At 44.7% G+C, this 20,134-nt stretch overlaps 2 protein-coding genes across 5 annotated transcripts in view; both read right to left on the bottom strand.

Annotated features, from left to right (window-relative positions):
• Positions 1-20,134, bottom strand: part of DHRS7C (dehydrogenase/reductase 7C) — a 445,910-nt gene that overhangs the window by 178,396 nt on the left and 247,380 nt on the right. The window lies entirely within an intron of this gene.
• LOC120383243 (butyrophilin subfamily 1 member A1-like) overlaps positions 1,246-20,134 on the bottom strand; it is a 65,324-nt gene continuing 46,435 nt past the window's right edge. For all 4 annotated transcript variants that reach the window (XM_039501109.1, XM_039501107.1, XM_039501108.1 and 1 more), the window contains 5 exons: positions 18,173-18,193; positions 12,072-12,092; positions 10,358-10,378; positions 10,219-10,245; positions 1,246-2,453 (listed from right to left, as the gene is read on the bottom strand). In XM_039501109.1, the coding sequence (XP_039357043.1) occupies positions 1,918-2,453; positions 10,219-10,245; positions 10,358-10,378; positions 12,072-12,092; positions 18,173-18,193 (626 nt within the window). In that variant the 3' untranslated portion in view covers positions 1,246-1,917. The remainder of the gene's footprint in view (positions 2,454-10,218; positions 10,246-10,357; positions 10,379-12,071; positions 12,093-18,172; positions 18,194-20,134) is intronic.

Raw genomic sequence — 20,134 nt, 5'->3', positions numbered from 1 at the left:
CTTAGTCAATAGGTTAATCAAGTGCCACACTGGTAAATAGTACAATGGGTCAATGATATGTTATTCTTAACCTTTTTCCAGAGGGTATGGCTGGAGAGTCTTGCCCGCATGCTCGGGGTTCAGCTGACCGCCATATTTGGGGTCGGGAAGGAATTTTCCTCCAGGGTAGATTGGCTGTGGCCCTGGAGGTTTTTCGCCTTCCTCCGAAGCATGGGGCAGGGGTCGCTTGCTAATGGAGTGGGGAGATCGGCTAATGTGGCCTGCATCTTGCAGGAGGTCAGACTAGATGATCATATTGGTCCCTTCTGATCTATGATTCTATGATTCTATGATTCTACACTCCATTTTACTATCCCACTTTATTTCCCCTTTCCTTTGGGATTACCTCTCCAGTCTTTAATTGAGTCTAATGAACTCTGTAGTGAAAGTCAAGTGGTATCTGGAACTCTTTAGGCAACATCCATACAACCACCTGCCTCCACCCTCTTTCCCTTTCACTGAGATTTAGCATTCCTACCCCTGCTTATTTAATGAGGGGGTCACCCTAAACAAAACCTCAATCAGGGCATGCTAAGAACAGTTCTGCTGCCCTTTACCCATACAGTCAGGATAACAACATTTCATTACCCCTATATTCAAGTACTAAAGTGATTTGTAACCCCAAACCAGCCATAATTGATCATTTTGGCAAAGAAACTCAAAGTGTGCACCTAGGCAGAATAGGTGTGTCTATGAAACACGGTCTGCTCCTGAAGTCTTTTCCCCCAGCCCATCAATAGGAGAGGGGACAGAGGAGAGCTCATTCAGACCCTGTGTAGACTTGGTGTCTAGGCTGATTCCCCAGTCTGGCACTTTGAGTGCAGAAGGTAGGGGCCCACAAGGATTCTAAGAGTTAATACTGGCCACTCCGGGCTTGTATTAAATTCCAAAGGTTACAGCTTTTCTCTGACCTTGGCATGGTAAATGCTGCTACCACCCAAATGCAAAAAAAAAAAAAAATCCCTTGCAGCACTTGGGAATTCCTCCCTGTGGAGTACCCTCAAGCCCTTTCACCCCACAGGAAGAGCTGTGAAGAAAACAAAGGAAATTAGCTGTTGCCACTAGCTAATCGAACAGCATAAGCACAAAGCTCTTAGGACCTAACAATCAAAATCCTGTTCTTAAAAAAAGTCAATTTTATTAAAAACAAAAAGAAAGAAAATACATTTGGAATTTAGGCTTTTGCTAGATTTTAAGAGCAATTCCAAAAATTAAGCACCCAAAACAGGGTTCAGTTTAAAGGTTACAACAAAACAAAAGCATCTGGGGTTAGCACAGAGGAGATCCACAAGCAAAAATAAAGAAATAAACCTGATTGTGTTTATCTAAATATTCCCTATGCAAATAATTCCTTCTAGATATGGAAGATAATTTTTCATACCTGGTTCAAACCTTACACAGCATTGCTGCTCCATGTCCCTGCAGTCCAGAAAACAACACAAAAAGGGAAAGTTCTTTCCCAATTATAAAAAGTTCTAGCCTTCCCATTGGCTCTTTTGGTCAGATGCCCACTCCTTTTCTTTGCTTTTTTTTAACCTGGGGGACTTTTTAACCCTTTACAGGAAAAGCAAGCAGAGAACAGCTACCAAGAGGGATTTTACAGCTAACTGGCAGGCTGTGTGTTCATAAAAGGGAGCTCCCCTCCCCCCACTTCCCTTCTTCATTTATCACACTTGGCTTCCAGAATACTAGAGGTTAGAAAAATAGCTTGGGTAAATGCTGTGTCATTGACATTTTCTCCTGACCATTCATGTTTTCCGTAGTTTTGAAAGGTACAGAATTCTGGGCACAGTGAAGTAATTTGCTCTAAATTTTCATAAGTGCCCACTAATTTTGAGTGCTGGCACAAAAAAATGATGAACACTTGAAAATGTAGGGCTAGCTCTTTTCTCGGTCACATAGTTTGATATATTTTCCTGGAGTTCTCCAAATACAGAAGAAAGGAAAGATTTTCTCATCAGAGAAAGAGACCTCTTTGAAAGTGTATATTGGCACAATGTTATCAGTATCATAAAATGCTATATGGCGCTCTTTGAAGTTCAGAGAAACCCCAATTTTCTCAAGTCGCTCATTCAGAGGCAAATGGATCACAGGGGAGTCAAGAGCCTGGTATTTACCCCAGTCACACTCCACAGCCCAGATCTTCTCCAATGGGCTAAAATTGAGCCATCCCTTCCTCCTTATAGACTCTCTGGCAACCCCTACAGCCCACCAGTCACCACCATTCCCCACTTCCACCTCCCAGTAATGTATCCCTGATGTGAAACCTTCAGAACCCAGGACACACACAGAAGAATCAAATCTCTCAGGATTGTCTGGCACATTCTGTGCTGTATCTCCTTTTGTTACACATGTCTGATCCTCAGACAGGATGAGATCAGGATGAGCAGTGATTGGATCCAGAATCACGCTGGCTGCAGAGAGAGAAAAATCAGAGTTTTAGAGGCAGATCTTGGCTCTAGGCAAGGTTGTAGTCATTTCTGTGACATAATCTGTCTGAGCTCTCAGCAAATTAGAGACTCGTCTTCCTCCAGTTTACCCAGCTCTGAATAGGGAGTAGATCAAAGAGCTCAGGAAAGTGCCAGAATGATTCATTCCACTGATCAGTAAAACCATCAACTGATTCAGGCCTGAGATTCAAAACCTTCCCTGTCTGTTGCTCAGCCTCTCCAGAGAGATGAACCAGCTTTATTATGTTTTCCCATTAAATTATATAGAAAGTGATACTAGGGAACAAAGGAAGAGAAGGCGACTGCAGAGAAACGCCTCTTGCCATGCCTTGCAAGGGCTTGTCTTCCCTACTAAATCAGTCACTGTTAGAGAATGTGCAAACATGCTAGCAGTATTGCCAGCCTCAAGACATCAAAAGTCAGGAGCCAGACCCTCAACTCATGAGGCTTTCTTAAAATCAAATCATGTTTTTTAGTCTAGGGTTGGGTGTTTTTTATTTTGTTTGTTTTTTACTGTTGTGCTATCATGACCCAGCAGCAACTCTTCCGTCTCCCACTGCCCTAGGATTGGAAACCAGCTACACCACTTCTCTGAGTTCCCCACTTGCTGGACCTGGGACTTCTCCGTCCAGGTGCCAGCCACACCACTTCCCCGACTCCCCACTCTCCGCTTTCCTGTATGGCAAGGCAGATCTGTGTCCTCAGCCCGCAGGCTCTCGCAGAGCTCTGGCTGCGTGCCTGCCCTGAAAGTCGCAGGACGAGAGGAACTTCTTGTGTCATCCTGACAGCTCCCCCTGCAGATGCCAAAATCCTGTGAGTCTTGATCAGTTGGCAAAAACTGGCAACACTATCTTCCCTGGCTGCTGGTGGAGTCTGGAGGAAGTTTCCCATTACTGCGAGAGAGACAGGCCAGTAGCAAAAGAGGCAGCAACCAACACCAGAAAAGAAGGGACACAGTAAGTGGGGAGCCAGTGGATACAGATCCCAGTGGGCGAGTTGTGTCATCAGGGGGTTTCCAGGACTAGAGCTGGAAGGGAGAAAATCCAGTTCAGTACAGGCAGGACAGACAGAAATAGTAGGAACAGTGACAAATGGAACAGTACTTTGAAAGAAAAAAGGCAGTGGTAGAAGGGTAAAAGTGGGAATGTTAAAGGAAGAATAGTACAATTAAACAAAGGAAAAATAACTAGAGTCTTGACGTAATCTAAGAAATTATTAGAAAAACATTGTTAGAAAACTATTAAATAAAGCAAGAATGAAATGAAAATGAAATAAGCTACAATAAAAGATAAACTATAATTAAAGACTTAAGAAATAAGGAGGGAAAGAGATGTAATGAAGATGAAAAAATAGTAAAATAAAACATCTGGACAGCATCCTGAGGCATACAAGATGAAGCAAAAGGAATAGAAAAGTTGTCAGAGAGCAAGTCCAGAAGGAACTGTAAGCCAGAAAGGAGCAGAGGGATAACTGTTCAATCAAGAAGGCAACACATCACACCAAGGAATATATATTGATATTTAAGCTGGAACTCAAAACAGTAAACAAAGACTGCACAAGAGGATTGCTCAAGAGTTAACTAAACATCCTAAGAAATTTTCCTCCAAACTCTGGGCTTACAGAGGCTGAAAACTGAGAAAATGAAAAAGGAATGCATAAAGAGGGGGGTTATGTTCTAGTGGATTCTATTTTCTAATTCCAAATTCTGTTATTTCATAAATGTAAATGGTTACCTATAAAGTGAGTTTAATTAAAATAATATTAGATAATATGTAGTAGATGCTGTGATAGCCTGTACCACTGTATTTCTCTCTTGCGCACTGTTGAAATAATCTTTGTACACAGCGTGCCTTATGAGGTATTTTCTGAAAACTCATAAATTTCTAGTCAATATTGTCCTGATAAAATTTGTGGGGCAACATAGTATGTAAAGACAGAAGGTTCCACTTTATGGTGTTATTAACACATGTTCCAAACCACAGTCCTGACCAAACAATCTTCAGAACTTCAAAAGCTGGGGCGCACCTGCTGGGGCCTGGGCTCGGGGCTTCAGCCCTGCTCCTATTGAAGCCCAAGCCCAGGCAGGTGCACCCCACTGGCAGAAACCCTGAGACCCCCCTCCCTTCTGGGCTGAAGCCCCTACCCCACCACCCTGCTGCAAGGCAAAGGTCCCGAGCTCACCCCCAGTCTGGTAGGTGGAGAATGGGGGTGAGGGCGCATGAGGGGCTCCGTGAGCCGCACTTTAGCAGTAAAAGAGCTGCATGTGGCTCATGAGCCACAGTTTGGCCACCCCTGGGCTAGTGAGAGTCCGAATGTGACTGGCAGTTTGCAAGTGTACACAGACATAGGTGGAAGTGACTTGTGGGTTCTCCAGACTGGAGGACACAGCAGCAAAGCAGTGTAAAGAGCACCCCAAGTGAGACGGCATGAGTCACACAGCTACTTACTAGTCTAAAGATACACACAATAAACAAACAGGCACATACGCAAGTTCTGAAGTGCATGCACATCTGAACATACTGATGAATCTCATGCCAACCACGTACATATTTCAAGCTGTTAGCAGATAACAATTTAAAGATTTGAAACACTAAAGTGGGAAGAAAACAAAAATCTGTATCAGAGTACGTTTCAGAACACAAGGAAGTATTCAAAAGTTTTAAAAAACAAAAACAGGAGGAAAGGATGAAGTTGAGTGTATGCGCTGCAAATGGTGTGGCCCAATTATTAAATGTAAATATTTATAGGCTAATAGTTCTAAGTCTACAACAAGAAACTGTGATAGGGCCCTTCATTTTTGGTTTTTATTTTATTTAATTTTTCCCAGAAATTTATCAGTGTTTAGTAATACAACAACAAAACCAGGTGAAAATTAGTGGAAAAAACTACTAATAATTTTCTGAGTAAATATCGGGGTTTATTTTGGTGGACAGAAGGACAGGGGAAAAGAGTATTTGGTAGGTTAATGCTTTGATGAATTAAATTCAATGTGGTTTGCTGCAGAACTAAAACTCAACTCAAAATACAATCCCACCTTGGAGTTTAAGAAAACAATCCCCCAAATAAAACTTTTCATTTGAATAGTATCCAGGTGAGAGTGTAACCCTCACACCTCCTGGGTGTGGTGTTCTGTCCCATCTAGTGGCACTGAGACCACTTAGAGAGAGAGATTATGAGTCTGCCCTACAGCCTTAGCTAACAGTCAAATGGCTTTTAGCTCATGCGGTAGTGGCTCATGCACTAAGCTCCAGAGATCCCAGGTTCAATTCCCCCTGCCTATTGGTGTTACAAGAGAACTTCATTGATTTATATAGTGGTGTAATATTTTTCATATTATTCTCCATTGCATATATATGCATGTGGACATTGTTTGCTTTTTGACCATTGCTGCACTTTAAGAAGAGGTTTCCACTGAGCTGCACACAATGATGCCCAGGATGCTTTCTCAAATTGATAAAAGTAAATAACTCCAGTATTAGTATGGAATATTGTTAATACACACTCAGCTTCTAGCTGGTCTCAAAATTGATCTTTTTGTCTCACATTTTACTTTCTATCTGTTAGCCAGTTTGATCCAGTGCCAGAACTTTAAATCTCTCCACATGGCTACTCAGTTTCCTTAATACCTTCTTGTAAGGGATTTCTGAAGGTCCAAATAAACCAAGTCACCTAGTCCCTCTTTATTCACTATGGGCATGATCCAAAGTCCACTGAAGTCAATAGAAAGCGTCCCAGTGATTTCAATGGGCTTTGGATCATACCTTACGGCGTCTCAGAGGAAATATGTAAAGGGAATGTATTGTTTTGATATTACACTTCTGGCACACACAGGTTTCTAAATGTATAGGACAGTTGCATCAAACAGTCCTACATTACTGTTTCCGGCCCAATCCCAGTAGTAGTCATCACGGCAGTGATCGATGCTCGGCTGCTGTAAATCAGCATTAATGCCATTGACTGCAGTGGAGTTACGTCAATAGACACAGCTATGGATTTGACCCATAATTCTTAACTGAGCCTTGGGAGTTTTAAATGCAGCTGAGCAGATGTGTGTGTGGGGAGGAGACAGGGTAAGGCAGGAGGCAGGGATACCCCATGAGCTCCAGGGGCACTGAGCAAGTTGTGGGGACAGGGTGAGGCAGAAGGCAGGGACATCCTATGAGCTCTGGGTGCAGCTGAGCAGGGAGAAGGAGTAGGCAGCATCAAAAGGAGTTGGACCGTTTTGGCCAACAGCACATGCTGATTTGTTGTTGAACGAAAAAAAGAACTTCTTGCACAAAAATAAAGGTAATAAATGAATCCTGCCTCCTGCCCCCACCTTGCACCAGGCTTCAGTACAACACAGGGGCAAACATACCGGCGATACCAGTGGCAATGCTCAGTGAACAGTTGGGAATGGCCTGCACACCTCCTGACTCTGAAACTACTCTCCATTCAGCATAGCACTAGGGTTAACAGTGAATTCAGTCTAGAACAGCCAGGATACATGCAGCTGTAATTCCTTTCGCTTTACTGGAGTCTTCCGGCAGCCTTGTCCATAAAACAGACATATTAGTGGCCAGTAATAAACTAGGGTCATGTAACTGCCAGCCATCAGGCTCCTTATAATGCCCTGCTTGTCAGTTCGTGCTGTACTCCATGTAAGAGTTCATCGCTCTGATGGGACACGCACAATGTAACCCCTCACATTGCTCTGGGGCACTCTGAAATAGGGAAGTAATTACAGAGGCCTTGCTGTAATAACTGCTAGGGACATCCTGTGGTGTGACTGTCAAGGTCACCTGGCTCACATCACTCCTGAAGTCGTTAAAGGGGTTTACTAGTACAGATGCCTCATATAGCCATGATCTCCACTCACAACTAGTGTCCCTCACAAACGCCTTCTCTGGCATTCCACACGTGTGGAAGGTGTCCAGAGTCAGGGGCACCAATGGCCTATACCAGGGGTCGGCAACCTTTCAGTGCCATAGGTTGCCAACCCCTGGACTATACCCTACACCTGCCCTGGTCACCAAGTGTTCTTCTTAAACCAATAAAGAGCTCAGAACCACCCAATCGACAGTAGCAGTTCTTAGAGCCCCTCACTCATGTGAATACTGGGTCTTGGTACTTATTCTAAGCCATCGGCCCCATCCCAGCTGGAGCACTCCCTGATTTCCTGGCTCTCAGTTGTGGGCCCCAGGGAGCTCTGCTGGGGTTGAGCAGAGATTCACTGCAGCTCCCCACTCTCCCTGCCAGCATGGGCATATCCTGTTCTATCTACTTATCACCATTTATGGTTTCTATCATCCTCATTGTCTCACTCTTCCCTGCATCTCCCTCTAAGGGAAATTTTAACCCCTGAAAAGCAGCTAAAACCTTCCCCACTACACCCACACACTGCTCTGCTACTTTCCCCTTTCATTCATCTTCGAGTCTGGCTGGTGTTAAAGGGTCCCAAGCTGCTGAAGGTGAAACTCCCCCAACCCACTGCTGCTCTGGCTGCCACTGCCTCTCACTGCATTCCTGGGACAGCCAGGCTCTTGTGGGCTCCAGCCTGAGGAGAAGTCTGGTGGGTTGTGTCCAGGGTTCCCAGGTACCTGGCATGGGAATAGGGATGATAGTCTGTAGTCTGTCATGAGTGAGTGACATGGGTGCATCATATGCAGCACTGCCCAGAGGATTCATGGAGCCTGGGGCAAAGCGGGGGAGCTGTGGCACTTGTATTCACCCGGCGGTGGTCCAGGTTTTCGGCGGCATTTCAGCGGCGGGGGGCCTTTCAGTCACTTCGCATCTTCAGAAGCACTGAAGGGCTCCCCCACCGCCGAAATACCGCCAAAGACCCGGACCGCCGCCGGGCCAGGGCTCGAAGTCATATTGGCCTCATCACTGATAGGCAAGGTCCAACAGCGCAATAGATTAATTCTAGAAAATTTGTAGTGAATCCGACAAGGAGCTGTTTAACTGTGTTGGGGCTGTCAAACAGAATCCTAAAAGTCTTCTGACATTTATTTACCACTTTGTACCATAAAATGAAAGAAGACAAAACCTCATCTACTGGACTCCTCTGGGAATGACCAACATTTAGTGAATTAATGTGAAGTTACAAAAGTTGTTAATGTAGTAGTATTGCTAGGGAACATGTGCAGTGGATGTGTGTGAGTGAGTGGGGCACCAAGACTTAAGTTTCATGGGACAGGAAAATGACTTTCTTCCTGATTCTTTTCTTACTAAAGACAGGCTGGACCATTTTGCTGAAACCTTTTTTTTTTTTTTTTTTAAATAAAAACATATCACCGTAGGGCAGAGACGGGAATGGAAAATCTCAGTCCTAGAGGTGAACGTTTCATAAGGAACTGAATTCCGATGCTGGAATGGAAACACTTTGGCAACCTTGACTAGAGGAGTTAGCAATGATCTGGCTATAATTGATCAAATTTTTATTTCTTTAAAAATTAAAATCAACACCACAGGTTTTTAGTTTCAGTTTTTAAAAAATACCATCCTTCACTGCCTTTATCTGACCTGTCATTTTTTCCTTACTTACTTTTATTTCATAACCACGAGACACTTTCCATCAAGATTAACATTGTGCTTTCCCTCTCCCAAGACACCCCCTCTCGTGGGCAGATTGTGAGTCCTTCCATTTCCATGACTGTGTGGATGGAGTCTTGACTGGAGGCTGAGGCACCTTGTGAGGTGTCATTTCAGAAGCCTCAGGTATATCTTTTCTCTATGTCTCCATTTCATCACTCTCTCTCTGGGTTTTCCACCATGTGTCATTTTAATTTACACCTGCCAGATTTCATTTTCCAGAAGTATGATTTAAAATTAACACTAACTTTCTGTGACAGTAACAACTTAAACTGCACCTGAGAGCCCCATCCCACTCTCCTTTCCTTCACTCACCCTCTCTTCTAAGCACGCTTGACACTCTGCTGACAGATACTGAGCCAGAGTGCTGCATGAATGTAGTTCTGGGAAGGAGAGAAGCATTTAAACACTGGCTGCTAAAGCTCTTTCCGTATTTATTGTCCAGGTACAGTACAGGCGATGGTAGTGCAAGATTCTCCTACACTATCCTGCCAATCTGCTTCAAACCTGACACATGCAAAATTCATTTTCAAGAGTAATGGGCAGGTGAGTCTCTGTGGTGCATTCAGCCATGAATATGAGTCTTTCAGGATAATGAGCACAGCCATTAATTGTTTGTAACTGAACTGTCACCAGCTATTCATTGCACTATGATCCCTAAAATCAGCCTCACCTGGTGACATTGAGACTAGTGGCCTACCAGTGAAAGGCTCCACATCTGATTAGCAATCCCCCATCCACTGTACATTGCAAATCTTTAAATATAGGTAAAATAGGTGACCATATTCTCTGGGACCCACAGCATCCCTTAGAGAGTCCAACTCCCCAGCACCATGGACGACCAACATGCTCCTTGTTTCCTCATATTCCATTAGAAGGGAATGCAGAGTTAAATTGGGGAGTGTGGAAAACTGCTCTTCAGCAGAACATATTGAGCAGTGTAATGGAAATGATCCTGTCAGAACAGTGTAAGCCTGGAAAGGTTGAAAATCCCCTCTCACTAATCACCACTTTACCCAAATTAGAACATCTGTCCCATCTCTCTGAAAATACTACTTGAATCCTGTCACTCTTGCTATGAGCCTGTTCACTGCAAAAGGAAAAGGGGCAAAGATCTCCCCAATTTTGACATGAATAAAATATCAGCTGAATTTACCTTGATATATTTGAACTCTTCTCAACTCTGAAAAAAAGTAGATACAGAGAGATGAGAGCTGCCCTGTGCACCAGACCCTCAGAAGAGGAAATAGTTTATCATAAAGTTTATATTAGGGGAAGGTGGGAATGACACTTACGAAGTTCATTCTGGAGCTTCTCTAAAAACAAATCAATAGAAATAGATATATGGTAAGAAATTTTATTGAAACAAACATAAAATTAATGAAATAAAAAAAATTATGCCTTATTTCCATAAACTTAACAGTGAGAATAATTAACTACTGGAACAATTTACTAAGGATTGTGGTGCATTCTCCATCAATGAAAATTTTTAAATCAAGATGATATGTTTTTCCTGCACTAGGAATTATTTGAGCAGTTCTCTGGCCAGTGTTATGCAGGTCAGACTAGATGATCAGAGTTGTCCCTTCTGGCCTTGGAATCTATGAATTTTTCCAGTTACTCTATCCCTGGCCAATGTGAACCACATGGGAATTTTATAACTATTACTACAAGTGAAGAACATTCTCACAGTAGTGATTAAAGGACAGAGCAAAACCTACACCTACCCTTCCTCCTCCTACACCTACCCTTCCTCATATGAGCTAAGGGAGGCTGCTTAGACCAGTGCTGTGGGCAGGAAGGGATGATGCTATTGAGTGGGTGGAAATCACCAGGGATGGGGAATGGATGGGTGGTCGGGTGTCCCCTGGAGCTCCCCCATGGACATGGGGAGGAGTCTTAGCTGACAGGATTGCTGGCACAGCAAAGCTGGGGAGCCCAGCCCCTTCCTCTGCTGCTGAGCTGGGAGATTCTGCCCTGGCACCACCTCCAACTGCAGCTCCCTCCCTCCCTCCATGCCTGCCTGCTCCTGTGACAGTGCTGCCTAGGCCTCTCCACCCTTGCTTGGGATGAAAGGGATATGTGGGGGAACATGCAAGGTTGGGGGACAGGGCTGGCTCCCCTGACTTGGCCCATGCTGTGTGGGGAGATGGCCAGAGCAGGGATGGGGAGGCTGGCTGGGGGAGACAGTAAGGGCAGGGGCATAAGCAGAGATGGGGTGAGGCTTTGGAGACAGAACTGACACATCTTTCAGTGCCTCCTTGGGCTCAGGCTGGGAGCTCCATTCCCCCTTCCCCAGGCAAGGAACCACACACCCCATTAATCCACTCTGCATTAAAATGTCAAAAGCTTAACTCCTGCCTCACCCTTTCCCCAGCACACACTGGGCCAGAGCAAGCACCTGCTAAGGCTGCTGAGGGCAGGGCTAAGGGTTAGTGAGAGTCAGTCGGGGACTGTGTCACATACAGGGTGTTTCCCTGTCCGTTAGAGGGGACAGGGGGCTACTAGAAAGAATGGGTACCATGATCCATCAGTGTTCAGAGAGTTCTCTGCACTTGTTGTTTGCTTACTGTTAAGGGCTTGTGTGGGTGGGTTTTGCCTTTATGCAACTGTAAGTGGTCTATATGAAAAGCTCTTAGTAGCCAGCTGGGAAGTAGGAGGCTGCTACCTTGAGACTTCTTAAAACTCACCTCTGCCAGAAAGCCTATGAATCACTTGACAGCTGGGGAGCTGTGACTGGTGCTTGTCACCCTGATCACAATTGTCCCTCTGTTCCCTGGTGAGCCCCGTGGGTCTGTCTATATCCACCTGTTGTCTCACATCTTATATTTGGGATTGTAAGCTCTCTGGGGCATGGACCAGCTCTTTGTTATATGTTTGTACAGCACCTAGCACAATAGGGCCCTGACCCCTTTGGTGCTTCCACAATACAAATAATAAATAATAATGATATAGGCAACTTGTTGCAAACTTTGATTTCTCCCATTAAAATGAACAAAGAAACCTTACCTTTCTCTGCAAGATGTTTCTCTAAAAGAAAATAGGAAAGAAGAGAAGAATGTTTCTTAAATGTTGCATTTTTTATTAAACAATTAATTCTATTAGATCTACTCCCATTGCCTATAGTTACTATATATAGGCAAAAGGGTCTCAGTTTTGTCTTGTTTTTTTAACCAAAATCCCATCTTTACAAAATACCATGATGCAAGATAAATAAATATTATCTGAAATATACTAGCTTCCTTCTAAGCTGAGCTCTACAGCTAGTCTACAGTTCCCCGGGTTATAAAATATTTAGACATGGTCAATAACATTGAAGCTGTGTACAGCAACCCAGTCTTCAGTCAGTGACTCATGTTCGTAGTGGCATGAAAATGCTTTGTGGATTAGAGACTGTCTGCTGTGAGATCAGAGTAATATTGAAAAATATGGAATTATTAGGAAGGAAGGGAATTTTAAGACTGTGACTGATAATGCCTGGTCTATTGTCTGACTATTCAAGAAGAAACCATCCACACAATTCACGATCATGTCTCTGTCTAAAACATTTGCTCCAGCTCAACCAGAAGGTATGATCTTGAGGCAGCAGTCCATGTATGAGGTTCTCTGGCCTGTGTTAAGCAGTAGGTCAGGATGGATGCTCAGAATGGTATTTTCTGTCTTCAACATTTATGAATGCCCCTACAGAGAGACTCTAACATGCAACAAAAACTTTTTTCACCAACCGAAGTCAAAGCACAGTATCCATGTATCTTCTTTTGGAGAAAGTCTAATACTTCCATTGTTTGCAGTAGACTTTGCTATTTCGCTGGAACAAAGCCCTGGGGCTAGAGAAGTGCTTTTCACTTGTCTCATGATATTCCATTCAGGTTCGGCTGAATTATAAACTTTTGAAAAAGTTTGAAAGAATCTTTTATAATGGAAAGCCTTAGGCAACTTACACAGAAGGATGTTGCTACCAGCTCCCACTGTAATAATAGCCCTGAAGAGTGTGCATGGTCATATCGGTACATGTGCTCTCTGAAGGAATCCACCTGACAGCACAACCTACTGTGAGTGACATCTTCTTTTGGGATCTGTCACGGACTCTGGCACTACTCCATATGAAGCCGGTCAGGTCTCTGGGGGAGCATGCCTCCTCTCTCTGAGCATACTGTCACTAAGGCAAAAAGCTTATACATTGACCTGACCTTGGAGCATTCAGCATTCCCTTCCACACAGTGTGCTTCACGCAGTGAGTCCACCCAGGCGGGGCTCCTGGGGAAGCCAAAGGGTCCTGCACCCCCACTCTGCAGTCAGACGTGACTCTCAGCCAGAGTAAAATTGAAGGTTTATTAGTTGACAGGAACACAGTGTAGAACAGAACTTGTTAGCATAGAAGTCAGTGACTTTCAGCCAAGTCCATCTTGGGGAGCCCTGGGCCAGAAGCCCTGGACTCCCCCTCTTCCATTCCCCCCAAGCAGACTGCCAGCTTTCAGCAACCCAACCTCAGACACCCCTGTTGCTCCTCCTCCTTGTCTTGGTCTTGCTTTCTGGGCAAAGAGTCACCTGGTCTTCACTTGGTTGCATCTCCCTCCTGGGTCTCAAGTTACGAAGGGCACCGGTCATAGCATATGTGCAAGCAGCTGGAGCAGCCTCACCTGCCCCAGAGGTCTCAACCAAAGTCACACACCCCTATTCCCACCACCGAGGTATTCGTGCAGCACACAGGGAAACTGAGGCACCCACAGTATTCATGCAAAACAGAAAAACTCACATAGGCTCAACAGTAAGACTCACATACACAGTGGCTCCAGGCACCAGCACTCCAAGCACGTGTCTGGGGTGGCAAGCCGCGGGGGGCGCCCTGCTGGTCCCTGCGAGGGTGGCAATCAGGCTGCCTTCAGCGGCATGCCTGCGGGAGGTCCACCAGCCCCGCGGATTTGGTGTCAATTTGGCGGTGGGTATGCCGAAGCCGCGAGACCGGTGGACCTCTTGCAGGCAAGCTGCCGAATCCATGAAACCAGGGACTTCCCGCAGGGAAGCCGCCGAAGGCTGCCTGACTGCCATGCTTGGGGCGGCACAAAAGCTAGAGCCACCCCTGCACATACAACATAACAAGGGAAAATCCCCTCTTTGTCACAGCATCCCAAGTGGTCAAATGGGCGGAGCTTGGTTTGCAGGTGGAACTTCAAAGAGTGACAGTGTTTTTCAATCCCTAGTTATAATGTCAGTGATGCCATTGTGCCCCAAGAGGTGCAGCTGGGTCTCTGTCTCTTTCCAGCACCACATTTACTGACTTAGCTGGAAGACCTGTTTTCAGCTCTGGGCCTGTGGTGGCTAGACTCTCATGTTTTGTTCCTAGAGCTGATCAAAACAGGAATTTCTGTTCAGTGGGAAGTTCCAACATTGCAGAAAAAAATTGCTGAAAATCAGAATAAAATCCTCACATTTTGAAATTTCCTATGAACATTCAAAAAAAACCCACTGAATTCAGGTCCATCAAAACATTTTGTTTCAAAAGTATAGATATGCTTTGTTTCTATAGTGTTAAAATGTTTCATTTAAACATTTATATTATATTAAAATATGAAATATAATATAGATTGTAGACATAATACAACATATATTATGGAAATACAGTACTATCATATATGAAAATATCCATATTAATATTAAAGTAAAAACAAAGTGAGTCAAAATGATGATGCCAAAACAAAACATCTTGACATTTTTAAATGTGACATTTCAACTTTTTCCCATAAAAAAATTAATCAGAATCAATGTTCCCACAAAACATTCAGATGGAGCTGAATTTTTTGATGGAAAACTGTTCCATTGGAATTTTTGACCAGCCCTAACTGTTGCAAGACTATGCATTCACACTCTCGTTCATTGTCCTAAACTCAAGGTTTAACTCAGGGAATAGCTTTGTCCAGGAATCACCGGGCTACTGTCTGTGGACAAACCCCATGAGGAAAGGATTTGGCTCAGACCATTCATGGTGCCTTTGCTGACAGAGTCAGAGAGGGGCATGACTTGGCCTCTTTCTCACTTAAAGCCTTATAGGGAGCTTGATCCTCAACCATGGAGAAAAGCATTACCAAGCTGATCCAGGCCCCCTCCTCCCAATCAGGGGGGTTTGCAGCCTTCTTGGGTGTGTTTGGAAAATCCTCCTTATCTCTCAGGCCAGGTTGGGCTTCCAACACCCAGGACGCTTCCCCAGTGGTCTTCAAATTTCCATCCTGGGCAGATCTGTGAACTGTCGCAGGAGACCTTCTTTCCGCTGGCGAGTCCTTTCTTGCTGGGCCAGTTGCACCTCCTGCTCCCAGCCCATGAACTGTTCTTGCTGCTGCCAGAGCTGGGTTTGCAGTGACTGTAGCAGGGCAGTGGGGTCTGCTGCTATAGCTCCTAGGCGGGATCATGAGGTTGTCGCATCAGTAGCAGGGATTTTCCATGAGCCCTCATCCCATTAACCACATGATCCAGAGATAAAGATACAAACTCTCATTTTCCCTCTTCTTTGGAGACATTACATGCAATTGCTAACACATTGCCATGGCCGAGACGTTTACCTCTTTCGCTCTCCATTTCAGATTGGACAGTCTCTAGAGCAGTGTTTCTCAAATGCGGCCACCATGGTCTTTTCTTGTGGCCACAGCCTTCTGGGCAGTGATTGGAGGGGGTGGGGGAAAACAGTGGCCCTTCCCCTGGGACTGCCAGGATGGGTTTGGCACTGCCCCCCTCTGGAGCCACAACACAGGAGGAGCAGACAGCTGGTGTAAGTTCCCCACCTTCCCAGGGGCAGTGGGGCTCTGGCTTCCAGATGCAGCCCTGGCGTGGCAGACTCCAGGAAGGTTCCAACTGCACGGCGGTGGGCTCTGGTCACAGGCTCTGGCCCCCCAGCTGCAGGACCTGGCAAGGTCCATCCCCTGACCCATCCACCCCATCACCCCTGGCCCCCACTGCCTCCCTACCTACCTCCTCATCCAAAACTTAATTTATCCCCCAGATTGCCAGGGCTGAGTAGGTCTGCTGTGAAAAATGATATTTATATGTTTGTTAATGTAACTTTTCACTGCCTCACAGCTAGCTAAGAAGTCTGCTGTGAAAAGAGATATTAACAAACATACAAATATCATTTTTCACAGAAGCAGACACTAGCTAGCAAGTCTAAAACAAAAATGCAACCAAAAAAGCAAAAGAAACAACAAGACAAGAACATGCCATGCACCTTATCTGTGTTTCTATTCTGTTTAGGTCTAGTAAAGAATAGAGACAACTGTACATTATTTTTATTATTTAGTCTGCAAAAAAAACCCTTACATAAATAAATTATTATGATTTGGATGTGTATATGTTCATATTTATATGTTTTTCCTAAAGTTAACTAAGTATTTTAGGAAAAATTGTCATAGCGGCCACCAGCAAGAGTTGATGGCCGTACTCTGAGGACATCAAAAATTTTGTTTTGAGAACCCCTGCTCTAGAGAAAGAAAAGGGCAAAAGATGAGCTCTCATGCTGCCAGGTACCTGGGGATAATTCTGACTGTAATGTAATGTAACTGCGCTATGATTATTAAGGGGTATGACAAAGTCAGGCTGGACAGCTCTAAGAGGGTAGGGGAAGGCAAGTTTGTTAGCCCTAATGATAGAGGCCTTTTTCCCTATAAACTGAGAAGGGGTTACCTCATGTCAACTAGGGATACCTGAATCCAATTAAGGACTGCCTGAGACCTTTAAAAAACCCTTCTCTGGTGAAGGGGCAGGAGGAGAGACAAGCTACGGAAAGGCTAGTGGTAGCAGGGAGAAAGGCTTTGCCTGGGGGAGGAAAGGAGAGGAGAGGAGGGATGGCTGCTCTCCTCAGATAGGGGAGGCTACATAACTGACTGCCTCTCGGGGGGAAGGCCTGGCACCCCAGGCAAATAACAAGGCCACCTGCCCTCAGAGTGGGGGGTAGGAAAATGTTTCACCTTCGTTTTTGTGTTGGAATTGGTTTCTTGTTCGTTTGTTTGTTTGTTTGGTGGAGGAGCACTTCTGAGGCCTGCCCTGAGACCTCCCAGGAAAAGATTGGGAAATAACCCCCAAGTGGGAAAATGAGCACCGTCCAGAGCGGGGATGACTTACTCCAGGCTCCCCCCGAAGGAGTAATCAGTCAGAATCCAGAATATCTTGGATTTAGTTTTTGCTTTACTTTATGTCTTTGTAAGTAGATGTACTTTGATCTGTTATTTCAATTATTATGAGAGTCTCAGCCTATCAGCTTGTTTTTTGCCAATTTGTCAAAAAATGCATATATGCCCTTTCTTGTATCTTGCATACCATTCTGTTGGGCACATTTCAAAGAACATTACAATGCACACATAACCACCCAAAACTCTGGAGTTCAGGCTGAGCAGATGTGCCACCAACCTCCTCCAGAAAACCCCGACAAGAAACTATTTTAAACTCTCAAACTTTTAAAATCATGGAAATTAAAACTTAAGGTTCCACTTTAAAAAACGTGAAGTATGGTTTGCAGTTGTTTTCTTTTTTAAGTCACCCAAACAAAAAGAACTCTAACACAGTGGCACGATTGCATTTCTCTCTTCCCTCCTAGCTTTAAATTTGAAGAAGTCAATACTGGAGTAAAGTTCATGAGTGGAGAACTGAATTCTTGGTATTGGTTTTAAAGCATACTTGTCTCTGATACTAAGTGTGATCCTTCAGCATGACACTGGCCTCATTCTGTATTAGTACCAGCATGCTCTGATCTCAGCCTTGGAGTTTATATATAAATACTCGAGCTTAAGTGGAAATGAATGGTTTTGTGTTGGAATGTCCTTGTTCTGTTTAAGTGTAGGGAGAGTAGGTGTGAATGGAGTTGGCAAGAGTCAATGTTGGGGAGGCTGTGGGAAATGAATGTTGTGGCCATGGAAATGTGGATAGGCAAATAAGAGTCATGGGCCAGGGTGGGACTCATGAGCAAGAGTGTAGAGGCAGAGTCAGTCAGCTAATGGTGACCATCAGAAAGTTGAAGGGCAGAGGGGGTGCAGAGTGTCGGGTCAGAAGGGTGCAAGGATCAGGAAAGCTCCATCCCCTGGTGGAACAAGGAACAAGGTTTATAACAGGGAGAGGATTATGACACTTACCAAGGTCCGCAACAAGTTTCCCTAAAAACAAAAACAGAATATAGTGCAGGTTTATAAATAGCATATCACATAATCCCATCAGAGTTTGGATTTAGGGCCTGCTCTTGTCCCATAAAAGTCAATGGAAAGATAATGATCCCAAATGGAAAACACTTAACTTTAAGAACTTGAGGCTGTTGTTAAAACAAACCATAAAATAATGTTCTAGTGACAAAATTTACCAAAACACAAGCTTAAGATGTCAAAAAGGCTGAAAATTCACAGTTCTGCTTCTGAGGCTATGTCTACACTACGTAATTTTTAGTGACATAGCTGTGTTGCTACAGGAGTGTTGCTAAAAAGAGTGCAGTGTAGCCGCTGTTTGTTGTCAGGAGAGAGCTCTCCTGCCGACAAAAAACTTCCACCCCCAACAAGCGGCACTACCTTTGTTGGCAAAACTTTTGTCGTTTGGAAGGGGAGGGTTTCACACCCTTGAACAACAAAAGTTTTGCTGATGAAAGTCCAGTTTACACAAAGCCTTAAGATTGACCTTTTCCAAGCCACTCTGCCCCAGCCACCATCTACATAAAGGTTATGTTATAAACTTAGTAGGAAGTGAGAACACCTTCACGTCATTGACATCCCAGTCAGTGACAGAATGAAGAGTCACTGTAACATGCACTTGCTTACACCCTATGCCTGTTCATGTGGGGCAAACTCCTGCAATCCTTGGGGCTCTCTGGGGTGCACTGTAGGGTAGGAGGGGGGCGGGAAGTGCTTTGCATGTAATAACCACCGAGTTGAGCATTCATTCATCAGATCCCCTAACAGCTGCCTGGGAGGCTCCAGAAAACTGTTCCAAAGATTGAGATTCCCCCCCACTGCAGTTCCCACAGAAGAGCCTTAACTCTCTCTGCAACATGTGCCGCTATGAAAGAAGAGGAGAGACTTGTTAGAAAGGGGGAGAGTCCAGTACAAATGCTGCACATTCTACAGAGCACTGGTTGGCTGGTAATGAACTGTATCAACAGGCTTCCATGTAACCACTCCCATTGCCCTGTGTATCAGAGGGGCCTGCACTTGCCTGTCATAGCGCTCCTCCCACCTGTGGTTAAAGTTCTCCTGTTCACTATGAATCTTAATAACTTTTTTAAACAAAATTGGAACCCAAACCCTGTAAATTATTTGTGCATCCTCCTCAACTGACCTGGGGAATAAAGATCAGCTTGGCTGTATTGGACTGGTTCTGAGCTAGGCCCAACAGCATGAAAACAACCAAATCTCCTCAGTTACCCAGACTTCAGTCACAGCCCATTTCAATACTCGTGTGGAGAACAGCCTCCTGTGACTGACTGGGAGCCAGCCCCTGAGAATGGCTATCCACGCTGAACTTGGTAGTACAGAAAAATACAGAATTGCTAGAAAGGAGAATAGTGACAGAGAGAGACTGGCGTGTTGTCTGACAGTTCAGGAAGGGACCCTCAGCAGCCCCATAGGATCGGGCACCACTGCTTGACCCTTTTTCAGGATAGAAGATTCTTTGAAAAAACGGGCTACAGGAAAGGAAATGGGACTGACACCGCCAGAGCTAGCAGGCAATTTGTGAGGCTCAGACACTGCCCATGAAGACATGAATAGCTCCCTATGCAGAGCAGGGTTTGGGTGGTGAAGGGAAATGGAAATAATAATTGCAGGTGTTACTTTTAAAGTGGTCTCTATTTAGCTAATCATTGGTCCTCTGCCTTAAAGGGGGTGGCAACCTTTGCAGACAGGCCTCAGAGAGGTAGGGGTTAGAACCCTCGCCTGGGACTTCAGTGACCATGGTTCAATTCCTGGGTCTACCACAGACCCTCTGTGTGAGTTAATACAAGACATCAAGGGCTTGTCTTCACTTAAAAGATTTGCTGCTTTAACCCTGCTAGGGTAGAATATCTAGCTGTGCTCTCTGATCAGGGCTGTGAAATGCATAAAACCAATCAGTGG

Source organism: Mauremys reevesii, linkage group 15 (genome assembly GCF_016161935.1).
Source record: "Mauremys reevesii isolate NIE-2019 linkage group 15, ASM1616193v1, whole genome shotgun sequence".
Taxonomy (NCBI): domain Eukaryota; kingdom Metazoa; phylum Chordata; order Testudines; family Geoemydidae; genus Mauremys; species Mauremys reevesii.
The sequence above is the reverse complement of the archived record's forward strand: the minus strand, read 5'-3'. Positions and strand labels throughout refer to the sequence as shown.